The 15,116-nt window shown below is 36.3% G+C and overlaps 1 protein-coding gene across 3 annotated transcripts in view; it reads right to left on the reverse strand.

Moving 5' to 3' along the window:
• bin1b (bridging integrator 1b) overlaps positions 1–14,807 on the reverse strand; it is a 34,264-nt gene extending 19,457 nt beyond the window's left edge. Inside the window, exon 1 of one of the 3 annotated variants that reach the window (XM_078165906.1) lies at positions 14,248–14,807. In XM_078165906.1, the coding sequence (XP_078022032.1) occupies positions 14,248–14,328 (81 nt within the window). In that variant the 5' untranslated portion in view covers positions 14,329–14,807. The remainder of the gene's footprint in view (positions 1–14,247) is intronic. The other 2 variants (XM_078165905.1, XM_078165904.1) reach the window with 2 other exon arrangements.
• Positions 14,808–15,116: the final 309 nt, after the last annotated feature.

A 15,116-nucleotide genomic window follows, 5' to 3' on the forward strand; every position in this document is an offset into this window, starting at 1 on the left:
TGCATTTGATGATTAGCTAAAAATTTGATGTGACTGCAGTGACAGGAAGCTACTGATAAATTAAATATATAAATATATTAAATATTATATATATAAATATATTTTCAGTTTTTAACATTTTGCAGTTCAATGCATGTATTATTGTAATAATGTATTATTATTTTATTTTGTTTTATATTTTTATATGATTTATAATATACATTTTTCCACATTTGTCTCTTTTTTAAGATTATTTTATTATATTTACTTAACATTTCATATTTTTCTATATTTTAGATTATTTTATATTTATTTTTAAATATTTATTTTCAAATGTGTTTTCATTATATATATTTTATTTATATTTATTTTAATATGTTTTTATTTTAATTGGTTCTTATTATGTGTTTATTTATTATTATTTTATGTTTTACCTTTCCTTATTTTTCATATTTGTCTCTTTTTTCATATATATTATTATTTTTATTTTTCCATCATAAACCTGTCTATATTTTAGATTATCATAAATGTATTTTTAAATATTCATTTTTTAATATATTTTTGTTTTATTTTAATTTTTCATGTTTATATATTATTATTTTATGTAACTGTTTACTTTTTTAACCTTCCCTTTATTTTTTAGATTATTTTATCTGACATGTTTATATTGTTTTAATTTATTTATTTTTTAATTTATTTTCATATTTGTCTCTTTTTTAGATTATTTTATTATATTTATGTTTTACATCTTACACTTTTCTATGTTTTAAGATTATTTTAATTTTATTTAAAAAAAAATATTTTTTCAATGTTTTTCATTTACTTGTTTGTTATTAAATGTTTATTTATTTTTATTCTATGTATGTTTTCATTTTTAACTTTCCTTTGTCATTTCTTATTTTTTTCTTTTTTTATATTATTTCATTATATTCATTTTTACATGTTATATTTTCTATATTTTTAGATTATTTTATTTATATCTTTAAATATTTACTTTTAAATATGTTGTTTAAAAAACTTTATTAACTGTTCATTTTTTACATTCCCTTATTATTTTTCACATTTGTCTCTTTTGTAGATTATTTTATTATATTTAATTTTTTCTTATATATTATTATTATTATATCATTGTTTGATTTCAGCCTTTTATTTATTTATTTATTTTTTTTGGCAATTTCTTACTTTATTTAGATTTTCTAAGGAAAAGTTACATCAGATATTTCTTTTACTGGTCTGATAATTTCCTCAGTTGCATATTAAATAATAAAAAACAAAGTAATATTATAATATAAGACAGTAACAGTTTGTAGTAGTTCTGTTTTTGGCATCAGCTCCACATGATATTTTAACTATATGAATCATTATATATCTTTATTAACTGTGTCTGTATCTCTGTTCCCAGATAAATGTTAACCGGTGTTGGATGAGGTGAAGCAGGGATTAGAGAAAGACAAGAAATCAACACGTTTGTTTCTTGCTGTTCACTGGACAAGGTCACCGGCTAATCTGAGCCTCCACCATCAGCACCACCTGCTGCCCTAATCCTGTGACGGATACACAAACCATGATCAACACGGCGACAGGGACTTCCCCTCTGCTGCAACACACACCTGCTCACAGAGCGTCCACACACTCACACTTCATATCAACCAGAGCCTGTTTACACCGCCCAGTCCTTCATTACAAACAATATCAGCTAAATGTACTCAAAGTATTAAAAGTAAAGTATGTGTTGTGCAGTAAAATGTCTCCTGTGACTGATATCTGATTCTCAGTGACGCTTTTAGGTGTTTAATCCCGAAGCATCAGTGTTAGAGCAGCATGATACTGTTGCAGCTGTTCAAGGTGGAGCTAGTTACTTTATTTACAGTTAGCCAGTTTAGTCCAGTGGTTCCCAACCTCGGGGTCCGGCCCTTCCAAAGGGTCACCACATAAATCTGAGGGGTCATCACGTGATTAAAGGAAAAGACAGGTAAAAGACACCAAGACCTGATACACAATACAGTGTTTCCAAGTGGCATTGTTGTTAGCGTCTCTTTATTACTGTTTGTGTTGTTTTTTTCACGACTGCGTGTTTTGGACTGTGAAGCTGAGGCATACTTCTTGTGCAGCGGGATCCTCAGACCGCTGGGATCACTTTGAACAGGAGGAAGACACCGGCGGTGGGCCGGGGAGAGCAGAAGTCAAAGCTGAGGAAGCAAGCAGGGCTAAATGCTAAGCGAAAGGCTACGCCACACAAACAACTGCTCCTGACTATCCTTCTCGCAAACGTACGATCCCTTTCCAACAAGATGGATGAGCTGATACTGAGAGTAGCATCGCAGCAAGCCACAAAGAACAGTTTCATCCTGATTCTAACTGAGCTAAGCTAAGCTAAAGGCTATGTCAAGCTAAAAGCTAAGCTAAAGGATATGCTGCTCAAACTGAAGCTCCCACAATTCTTCTCGCTAACGTACGAACCCTTTACAGCGAGACAGATGAGCTACTACTGATGGTAACATTGCAGCAAGGCACAAAGAACTGTTGCATCCTGATCCTGAAACACAGCTGGACAGCATCACTCCTGACAAGCTTGCTAAAGGCTATGCCAAGTTTAAAGCTAAGCTAAAGGCTATGCCACAAAAACTACAGCTCCCAACCATCCTCCTTGCAAACGTATGATCCCTTTACAACAGGATGGACGAGATTTACAAAGGGTAACATCGCAGCGAGGCACAAAGAGCTGTTTCATCCTGATTCTGACTGAGATGTAGCTGAACCAAGCTAAAAGCTAAGCTAAAGGCTACATTACACAAACTACCACTCCCAACCATCCTTCTCGCAAACATGGTATCCCTGTCCAATAAGACGGACAAGGTAGTAATGAGGGTGACGTCGCTTGATTCTGACTGAGGCATAGCTGAACCGCAACATTCCTGAACGACTAAGCTGAAGGCTAAGATGAGCTAAAAGCTAAGCTAAAGGCTACGCCACACCAACTACAGTTACCGACCATCATTCATGCAAACCTACAAACCCTTTCCAACAAGGTGGACGAGCTTTACTGAGGGTAACATCGCAGTGAAGCACAAAGAACTGTTGCATCCTAATCCTGAGACATGCAAGCTAGGCTAAAGGCTACGCTGAGCTTAAAGCTAAGCTAAAGGCTGTGTCACGCAAACTACAGCTCCTTTTCCTCCCTTTCCAACAAGAGAGCTAGTACTAAGGGTAACAGCATAGTAAGGTAAAAAAAACCAAAACAATTCCATCCTGATTTTGACTGAGATGTGACTGAACCAAGCTAAAAACTAAGCTAAAGGCTACGCCACACAAACTGCCACTCCCAACAATCACTTGCAAATGTACGCACCCTTTTCAAGAAGATGGACGAACTAGTAATGAGGTTAACATTGCAGTGAGACACAAAGAACGGCTATGTCTTGATTCTGCTGAACCGCTACATTCCTGATCGACTGAGCTAAAGGCTACATGCAGAGAGACATGCAGGCTAAGCTAAAAGCTACGTCAAGCTAAAAGCTAAGCCAAAGGCTACGTCACACAAACTACAGCTCCCAACCATCCTTCTCACAAACGTATGAACCCTCTCCAACAAGATTTACAAGAACTACTTTGTAAAACAAAAATAAAAGGTAATTATTTTGTTAATCATTTTATTTCTATCATTTATTGAGTTTAAATAGAAAATTCAAATCTTTTGTTAAAGATATTTTAATCAGTGGAATCTATTAAAATCCCAACCTATATTTGGACGACACAACTGGTGGATCCTTTCAGGCCTCGGTGTCTGTCGGCTCATCGTGCACCATTATAATGCATCATGGTGCATTCAGGTGATTCCCATAAAGTTTGGAAAGATCATGTGACCACACAGCGATTCCCTGTGTATCCAGGTATCACTTACAGTGTAGGTGAAATGGGACATTCACCACTGTAATTGTGTGTGTGTGTGTGTGTGTGTGTGTGTGTGTGTGTTCACTGCTGTTCGCCACCCGTCGGTGTTCAGTTTCAACCCCCAAAAATAAACCCGCAGCTCACACACAGGCAGTTTGTGGGGTATTAAGAGTGATGAGGAGGAGACGCGGCAGGGCTATACATAGATACAACCCCCTGCACACACACACACACACACACACACACACACACACACATACAGATCCCCGCCCACAGCTGTGAGGCATGCTGGGAGTCCTCGGGGGGGGGGGGGGGCAGGTGTGCAGGCTAACAATGAGGTTTGATGACTTTAGATTCAAATTACTGATCGCAGAAAGAACTTTATTTCTCAGTGTTTATTCAGTCATCACGGCCGACTGCTTCACTCTTTATAATCCTTTATCTAGAAGATCAAATAATAAAAATAATTTTGTGTAGAAAAACATTTTGACGTAGCATTTACAGGCAGTGGATTAATTAATACAATGTCTATTTTTGTTTTACAATATATTTTCATATTACATGTTTTTACGTCATAATTTCATGTTTTTATGACATATTTTCATATTCTTACAAGTTTTTTAATGTCTTTACAACATGTTTTCATGTTTTCACGTCATAATTTCATGTTTTACAACATAATTTCATGTTTTTATGACATATTTTCATATTCTTACAAGTTTTTTAATGTCTTTACAACATGTTTTCATGTTTTCATGTCATAATTTCATGTTTTACTAAATAATTTCATGTTTTTACAACATGTTTTCATGTTTTTACGTCATAATTTCATGTTTTACGACAATTTCATGTTTTTACAACATGTTTTCATGTTTTACGTCATAATTTCATGTTTTTATAACATGTTTTCATGGTTTTACGTCATAATTTTATGTTTTTATGACATATTTTCATATTCTTACAAGTTTTTTAATGTTTTTACATGTTTTCATGTTTTTACGTCATAATTTCATGTTTTATGAAATAATTTCATGTTTTTACAACATATTTTCATGTTTTTACGACACGTTTTCATGGTTTTACGTCATAATTTCATGTTTTTATGACATATTTTCATATTCTTACAAGTTTTTAATGTTTTTACAACATGTTTTCATGTTTTTACGTCATAATTTCATGTTTTTATAAAAATTTTTCATGTTTTTACAACATGTTTTCATGTTTTTACGTCATAATTTCATGTTTTTATAAAAAATTTTCATGTTTTTACATGTTTTCATGTTTTACGTTATAATTTCGTGTTTTTATGGCATATTTTTGTTTTTATAAGTTTTTTTTTACTGTTTTTACAACATAATTTCATGTTTTTACAACATGTTTTCATGTTTTTACGTCATAAGTTCATGTTTTACGACAATTTCATGTTTTTACAACATGTTTTCATGTTTTTACGTCATAATTTTGTGTTTTTATGGCATATTTTTGTTTTTATAAGTTTTTTTACTGTTTTTACAACATAATTTCATGTTTTTATGACATATTTTCATATTCTTACAAGTTTTTTAATGTCTTTACAACATGTTTTCATGTTTTACATCATAATTTCATGTTTTTATGGCATATTTTCATGTTTTTACAACATTTTCATGCTTTTACGACATATTTTCATGTTTTTACGACATATTTTTCATGTTATAACAAAGTTTTCTTGTACAAAAAAAGGTAAACACTTTTCTTATGAAAAACAAGAAACTTCTTGTTATAACAGTACACTTATTTATCTTGTTATAACGTGAAACCTTTAATGAATAAATGAAACTTTTCCTGTTATTACAATATGCACTCCAAATAATAATCCACTGGTTCAACTTTAATAAATTAGGATAACAATTTCCATCTTATTTAGTAGTTCCAACTCCGCCCATTATTGAGTCTTGAGTCTTTCATATTCTGACGAACTCCATAAGTTGAGTACAACCAACATGATCTGCTTTGACCACTAGTTGAACCAACTTAATATCTATTCAGAAATTGTGGTGATATTTGGTGGTCAAATTATTTTGTTTAAGGTATTCCAACTTATCCAATTTAATTGAGCCTAGTCTCACTTCGAAGTCGTTGAAATCCAGCACGTGGACAGTGACTTGCGGCGTCAGGAACCAACGAAAAAATGCATCCTTTAATGTCGGCATGATACGTGGTCTGTTGGCATTATAATTTAACAGTGCCCGGTGGCGTCAGGGAGAAACACGGCGGGACAAGGATGAAGGTTGGCGTGAGGGGTGGTGGATGGGTCCAACAAACACTGACTTTGACGCAGTGTGCAGGGATGATTTGGGAAAGAAACGTGGTCTCAGGAGATGAGTTCAGGCTCCCTTGGGTGTCGAGAGGGGAGGTTGGTGTCGTGGGGTCATCGCTCTCTGACTCCCAGCACCACTCCGGGTGTCCGGCTGCTCTCTAAAGGGCACCACCTCCCCCCTCCTCACCTCCCCCCTCCGTCACCGCACTCATCCGGATTCCACAGAGGGGAATTCTCCCAGCATGCCCTGTGGCACAGCTGAGTAGTTCATGAGCGGGTGACATTACATCACTATGACAACCATGGTGTCAGCTGGTCTGAATCAGATTATTACTTACAGTGAAATACGAGAAGTCGTTGTACTAAGAACCTCTCATGGAACAGAAATATGGAAGTTTCATTTATGCTTCAGACTTCACGCCAGCTTCACAGCGTCAACGTCTCTCACGAGCTCTTTTTCTTTCTTTACTCAACGACAGGTTTTTTGTTGGGACTCAAACATGCACTTCAGAACAGCTAAAAACATTTTGGCATTTAGATGTGTTTGGCTAAAACTGCAAACCCCTCGTCATAACAGTAATCTCTTTATTTTAGAAAAATGAGAATTTGAGATTATTGTAACATTAATTAATTTAGGAAAACAAGAGCTTGTTACAAACAAACTGAAAACAAGAATTTACATGATTATTATGTCATGAAAAACATGAGTATTCTGATATTATAATCTCTGTGATTTAGAAAAAAGAGAATTTACAAGATTATTATTAATTTAGGAAGACAAGAGCAGATTTTTTTTCATGATGACTTTTCTAAAAAAAAAAACATTTCTCATAATTGTCACAAATTAATCTCATTAGTCCAGAAAAATAAGAATTTACGAATTCTGAGACAACAATCTCATTAATTCAGAAAAAACGGGCACATTTTTTTTTATAAAAACCTTTCTCAGAATTCCGAGGTAATCTTGTTAAACAAAAAAAAAAAAAAGAAAGAAGAATTTCAAAATTATTATCTTGTTAACTCGGAGAAAAAAGGGGGATATTTTTTTGGTGAAAACTCTTCTTATAATTCTGCGATAACATTCCCGTGATTTAGAAAAATGAGAATTTATGAAATTAGTATCTCATTAATTTAAGAAAACAAGTGCAACATTTTTTACAATAACAAGATTATTATCTTGTTAACTCAGCAGAAAACATCAGATTTTTTTCCATGGCAGCTTTTTTCATAATTCTGAGATAATCTGGAATTCGGAAAAAGGTGAGTAGATTTTTTTTCCAGGAAAACGTTCTTATAATTCAGAGATCGCTATCTCTAACTTTTCTCATAATTATGAGAGTAATCTTGGTAATTCAAAAAAATTACGTCATATGTAGACGTGGAAAGTCCATGACCAAGCATCAGTATGTGACGAGGTCAGAGTGAGAATGTGTTGGCCTGGAGGGAGGTAGAGGCGTTTCCCCCTGACGCTGCTGAGCGCCATTAAACTAGAACGCCAACCGGCCACATATCATGCCGTCACTAAAGGACACCTTTTTTGCATTGGTTTCTGCCAAGCGACGACTTCAGAGTGAGACCGGGCTCTCTTAAACCAACACTCAACCTGAAATAATGTTCATGTCTCCCACATCACATCTCTGATGATTAAATTAAAGAAAAATGCAGTTTGGTGCTGCGGTGTGTAAAGAGGGCAGAGGAGGAGAAGAGGAGCGCGTTGCTTTGTTATTTTACTTATTCAGACAACAGAGTTTTTCAGTCTTGTATTAAGTCGATTTAAATAACTCAGTCACGTTTTTAAGAAACATAATCTGAAGCTTAAATCAACTAATCTATCTTAATGTGTTTTATGTCTTTGTTGTGACTTCCAGGATTTTATAGCTGGAGAGTACAAAGACAAAGTAAGCCGGTGCAGTGTTGGACGAGGTGGAGGGCGGAGAGGGTGGAGGGTGGCATGCCAGCAGACAGACAGCTGAAGCCGACACTCCCCTCCTCCACCTCAGCCGGCCTTCAGAGGGAAGATGATACTCTGACCTTCCTCTTTACTCCCCGCTCTGCGACTCAGCGGCTCAGTATGGCCTGAGCGTCCGTCACACCCGCCTCTACATGCTGCTTTTGTGTCGGACTTAAAGACTGAAGAGTTAAATTTGTTCTTTGTTCCTTCGAGATAAACGTCCACGAAAGAGTTTATGATTCCCGGGGACACATTTTAGAGGTAACAAGTTCATACATCCAAATTCCTGCAGCAGAACCAAAGAAATGTTTGAGCATCCGTCAACCAAACTCTTTATGATTTTTAGTGTTTTTCAAAACATACAATAGAATATAAAGATTTTTCTTTTGCCTAAAACAGTCCAGTTGGGTCCAAAATACCCTCATGTCCAGTCCTAACCCTGCTCTCTCATGACCTTTGACCCCTCTCACCACAACCTCTGTGGCCTTTTTGAACCATCTATAACAGAAACGCATTCTTCTTCCCAGATTGGGAACTCTTACTGCTATCTTCTGTCAGAAAATTGGCATCTGGATTAACAAAAGCGGTGTGACATTTAAGGTGAATATGGTGCTGAGAGTTGTGCTGCTTATATTTTATAAAGAAGAAGAAGAAGTGGTATTAAACACTTCCTGTTGAGCTGAACAATGCTTTGATTAGTTTCAATAAGCAGATACTGGTTTTGTAAAAATGGATGATGCACATACGAACCATTGAAATCTTAACTGGTGTTTTTCAGCCCTCTTTTCCCACGTTTTTGTGTCGAAGTGATAATGGGCGGGAAGTGTTAAATACCACTTTGGTTCTTCTTCGTCATAAAACATGAGCAACATAACTCACCTTAAATGTAACACTGCTGTCGTTAATCCAGATGCCACTTTTCTGACCGAAAATAATAGCAGCAGCAGGACCCAATCTGGGAAGAAGAATGCGTAAATGAATATTCTGCACAGTTTAAGAGGTAAAATCCCCTTAAACTTAACAAAAAGTGTCAGTATTGTTTGAAAGGTAATATCCCTTTAAAATTGAAATTGACCTCAACCTCAAAACTGGGTTTAATGCTGAAACATTAAAAAAAGTCACTTCAAGTCAGGTTTTTTTTTAACCCTTAAAACCATGGAAAACCCATTAATAAGACAATATATACCTTAACACCTAAATAATTATTAAGGGATTAGCCAAATATTCTAAATTAATCTGTAACGAAAGTTTAACATTAGTTTTTAAGTCTTCAACTGTCATTATGAAACCAAACCCCTTAAATTTTACCTCACAAACCCTTACATTGACCCTTTAACAATTCCACTTTAACTGTGGAATATTCTCCACAGTTTAAGAAGTAAGATACCCTTAAAATTTGAATAGACCTGTAACATTGAACAAGTAAAAAAAAGTCACTTTAAATCAGGTATTTTTTTAACCCTTAAAACCATGGAAAACCCATTAATAAGACAATATACACCTTAACACTTAAATAATTATTAATGGATTTACCAAATATTTTAAATTAATCTGTAACGCAAGGTTAACATTTGTTTTTAAGTGTTCAACTGTCATTATGAAACCAAACCCCTTAAATTTTACCTTCCAAACCCTTACATTGACCCTTTAACAATTCAGATACTTGTATGGGTGCTCTGTGCACTTTAAGGGATTATAAAGTATTGTAATATGGCCTACACATGAATATTCTCCACAGTTTAAGAGGTAAGATGACCTTAAAATTTGAATAGACCTGTAACATTGAACAAGTAACAAAAGTCACTTTAAGTTAAGAGTGTTTATAAGTGTATAATGTGTTATTAATTGTTTAAAAAAAAAAAAAAAACTTGATTAAAAGTGACTTTTGATTGTTCAATGTTACTGTATTGAGCCCAGTTTGAGGTTGAGGTCATTTTAAGGGGATTTTACCACTCAAACTGTGCAGAATATCAGTTTATAGGCTGTATTATAATACCACATAACCCCTTAAACTGTGCAGAGAGCCCAATAAAAGTATCTTAATTGGTAAGAGGTCAATTTAAGGGTTTGTAAAATAAAAATATAAAGAGACGTTTACCTTTAGTTGAAGATTATTTTAAAATATTTGGTAAATCCCTTAATAATTATTAAAGTGTTTAAGTGTGTAATGTGTTATAAATACGTTTTAAGGGTTTAAAACAAACCGTTTGATTTAAAGAGGCTTTTGTTACTTGTTAAATGTTAGTCAATTTAAATTTTAAGGGGATTTTACCTCTTAACTATGCAGAATATGCATTTACGAGCCATATTACAATACAACATAACTTCTTAAACTGTACAGAGAACCCAATAAGAGTATCTTAATTGTTTCAGGGTCAATTTAAGGGTTTGTGAAGTAAAAATTAAAGGAGATGTTTACCTTTAGCTAAAGACTAACTTAAATTATTTGATAATCCCTCAGTAATTATTTAAGTGTTGAGGCATGTATGGTGTTCTTAATGGATTTACTGCATACTTTAAGGGTTTTTAAAACACCCTTTATTTAAAGTGACTTCTTTTTGATGTCAGAGTCATTTTAAACTTTAAGGGGATATTACCTTTCAAATAATACTGACAAAAATCTATCTCTGTACATTGATGTAGCATTTAAGTACAGGGCGGATGGATACGCTGTTGCTCAACAAAAAATAGTTCCCCTAAAACTTTTTTTTTTTAACATTTATATTACGGACGCTAAGCTACGCTCATCGCCTCCATACAGACATGAGAGAGACGTCGCACTTCTTTTCCAGCACTTGGAAGAAAGCAGATAATATTTCACTCTAATACTCAGCAGGTCCCTTAACCAAACCACACTGTGCCGTTTGACATTTTTAGAAAGTATGTCTTCCGTAACTGAACGACAGACTTTGAATAAGAGAAGAAGACTGTCTGAAGTGTGGATCTCTACTTCAGGAGGTTTAGAAATATGTGCAGCTGCCACGAGGAATGAGCAGATACTCATCAGAGGAGCGTTGAGGAAGGACGGGTTAGAGTTACAAACGTCCACCAAAAGCCATGAGTCTTTTTTGAGGGGGAGGTTTTAAACTGGAAACACAGGCAGCAGGAAGACGCATAAAGACAAACAAAGTGAGAATAATAAGAGGTTTACGTCTGTGTGACTGACTGACAACACTCCTGGTGTGGCACTGTGGTGATTAGAGGGTAAGACCTCAGCAGGCTTAAGCAACAAGAGTGATTAGGACAGACAATAATAACTTTGAGACAGAGAGCTCCACACAGACCATGGATCAGGTTTTATTCTGTCCTTAAGGCTGCATCTCAGTTTACATGATACGTTCCTCCTTATTTAATAAGTCCTCATTCTTTCTTACTGATCTAAACTCCTAACAGTCTCCACCCTGTGGTTGTATGACTCTGCCCACCAGTCCACCCTGAGGTTGTATGACTCCGCCCACCAGTCCACCCTGAGGTTGTATGACTCCGCCCACCAGTCCACCCTGAGGTTGTATGACTCCGCCCACCAGTCCACCCTGTGGTTGTTTGACTCTGCCCACCAGTCCACCCTGTGGTTGTATGACTCCGCCCACCAGTCCACCCTGTGGTTGTATGACTCCGCCCACCAGTCCAGTGTCTCTGACAGTCCCCATCCATGTCAGTGAAAACATGGATGCTTCACACACAGAAGATCTATACAATCAGCACAGTTTCAAGATTAGAGTCACCAATTCAGTATCTGACCCAATGTCTCCCCTTCTATTCCTGAGATATGATGTTAAAACATGATGATGTCACAGTCAAGCTGACCTTTGACCTTTTGACCTTCATTATTTTATCCTGTTAGACGCTTGTGTGACGTTTTGTCGTAATTAGCGCATGAATTCTTGGATTATGGCCAAAAACATCTTGTAAGGTCACTGTGACCTTTGACCACCAAATTTTAATCAGTTCATTGTTGAGTCCAAGTGAACATCTGTGCCCAATTTGAACAAATTCCTTCACTGTTTGAGATATTTCATTCACAAAAATGAGACTGTCAAGGTCACAGTGACCTTGACCTTTGACCACCAAAATCTAATCAGTTTATTATTGAGTCCAAGTTAGAGTTTGTGCCAAATTCCCTCAAGGGATTCTTGAGATATCGTATTCACATGAATAACACAGACAAGGTCACAGTGAACTTGACCTTTGACCTATGACCACCAAAATACAATTAGTTTGTCGTTGAGTCCAAGTGGACATTTGTGCCAAATTTTAAGAAATTCCCTCAATGTACTTCTGAGATATCGCGTTCACGACAATTAGATGGATGCAAGGTCACAGTGACTTTTGACCTTGGACTGCCAAAGTCTAATCAGTTCATCGTTAAGTACAAAATTCGAAAAACATCCTGCTTACACCTTCTTGAGATATCGTGTTCATGAGAATGCAACTGATGAGGTCACAGTGACCTTAACCTTTGACCACCCAATTCTAATCAGTTCATCCTTGAATCAAAGCAGATTTTTGTGCCAAATTTGAAGAAATTCTCTCAAGGTGTTGTTGGGGTATCACATTTACATAAGACAGATGCAAGGTCATGGCGATCTTGACTTTTGACCGCCAAATTGTAATTAGTTCATCCACAACTCCAAGTTGACATTTGTGCCAAATTTGAAGAAATTCCCTTAAGAAATCTTGAATTATTGAGTTCACAAGAATGAGACAAATGAGGTCACAATAACCTTGACCTTTGACCTATGACCCCCAAAATATTATCAGTCCATCATCGAACGTAGTAGTTCTAGCTACTTCTTGCTAATTGAGGGTCGGTGTGCTGATGAAATGCTCACGGACTAAGAAACAAGAATCCCTTAAAATACAATAACTTAATCCTAATACACACCCAAAAACACGATAGTTTATTATTGTAGTAAAACACCCTTTAATTTTAAAGTTAATCACAACCAAACCACCTTAATTTGTAAAGCCCAAGATGAACTTACTGATGCCCAAATTATCAATTTAAGGTGTTTACCTTAACTTTGCTTCAAATAAGAAGCAAATTCAGGTGTCTTTCTTGCTTGTTAAGGGGTTTATTTAATGCACTATTTACAGATTGCAATACATTTAGGGGATTAAATTGGGTTTATGTGTAGATTAAAGTGGGTTTAAGGGGTAGAAACCCCTTAAAAAATATCAAATTTTGTTAAAGCCATTCCTGATTTTCACCTAATTACATATTAAGCCTCCTTTAAGGCATGGGCCAAAGTGAATAGATGACTTTCATGTTATTTTGAAAATTTTAAGGGGATTTTACTCCCTAAACCCCTTCGACCTCAATAAATACATTAATCAATTCAAAAAACAGCATTAAAAGTGCATTAATTGTTGTTATAGAGTCAATTTGAGGGTTTGTAAGATCACAACTTTTCCCTTCAGATTCATTTAAAATATTTGGAAAATCCCTTAATCATTATCAAGGTGTATACTGTGCTATTAATAGTTTTTCTGCACAGTTTTAACAATTTTTAAAACACCCTTGACGTTAAGTGATATTTGTTACGTGTATGTCACAGAGTTAACCTTAGTTTTGAGGTTGAGGTCAATATAAATTTTAAGGGGATTTTACCTTTTAAACTGTCCACAATATTTACGTAAAGGCTATATGACAATACATTATAATCCCTTAAATCATGCAGATAACCCAATAATTGTACCTTTGACTTAAAGTTGCTCAGTGTTAATGGGTTGATGAGGTCAATTTCAGTTTTAAGAGGATATTACCCCTCAAACCGTGCTTGACATTTACCGTGGCTATATCACAATCCAGTATAAGCCCTTAAACCATGCACAGGACCCCCAAAAAGTACCTTAACACATCATATACAGGCTATAGTGTTAGTAAGGTGCAGATTCAGCGGTGGCTTGGTTAAATGTCACAGGGTTGACCCCGGGGCCAGGTTAGGTTCATTTAAAAACCCCTTAAACTTTTTAAATAACAAAGATATATAACAATCCATTGGTTTATACCGTCATTGCGTCGTTATGAGAGTAGTATTGGAAGGTAAAAAGTTAAGGGATTGGGTTTCACAGTGACAGGAGGACATGGTGTCCCGCTGCCGTCAGGGCTGAATGGAAGCTTTACCTTCTCCTGCGCTCTGGTGAGTCTCTTCTGGACGTTGATGGCCAGTTTCCCGGCGGTGACCCCTTTCCCTATCTCGGCCATGTCGCGTGGCGTGGAGGGCTCCCCGGCGGTGTCAGGACGAGCGAAGAAGAAGGAGAGAGACAGACGGAGAAATGTCGCTGAGGGAGAGACCCTGCTCTGGGAACCGACGGTGCGTAAAACCCCTCCGGAGGACGGCTTGGCTCGCTGCGCGTAACTCTAATCCTGGTGACAGCTTCTTAAAGGTGCAATGCGTAATTGAATCCGGTTTATGTGTGACAAAAGAAAAACAACAACAGAAAGCAGGTTTGGAGAGCAGAGCAGAGCAGAGGGACAGATTCAGATATCGCCCTGATGTGGGCTCTCACTGTTAATTGATGAAGACTCGATGTGGAGAGATATTAAGTTTCCTCCTCAGTCATCCTCTTAAAGGCGCAGCAGGTTGTTATTATTAGCCGACATCTGTTGCATACATGCAACTGGTGTGTTGCCGTCTTTACACACGGCCTTATTTCTGCACACACAGTCAGATGTGAGGGCTAAATCAGTCCTGATCCCCTCTGGAGACGCGCTTTCATCGGCTGCACACAGACGCTGACAGACATGCGGCAGAGCGCACCTGCTTCTTAATTACAAAGCCTGTAGATGTCAGTAGAGGTGCGTTCACGTGTCAGCAGGTGGTCATCCACGCCATCATGCAAATATGGACTGACCCAGGAGCGTTTCTAGAACCTCTGTCGGGGGCTCCTCCCCCAAGAAATTTATTTACCATAAGCTCTATTTTAATGCTTTTTTAATGCACTCTGGCATCTTATTCACCCTTAAACTGTTTATTCATTTTAATTTATTTT

Source organism: Epinephelus lanceolatus, chromosome 24, assembly GCF_041903045.1.
Source record: "Epinephelus lanceolatus isolate andai-2023 chromosome 24, ASM4190304v1, whole genome shotgun sequence".
Lineage (NCBI taxonomy): Eukaryota > Metazoa > Chordata > Actinopteri > Perciformes > Serranidae > Epinephelus > Epinephelus lanceolatus.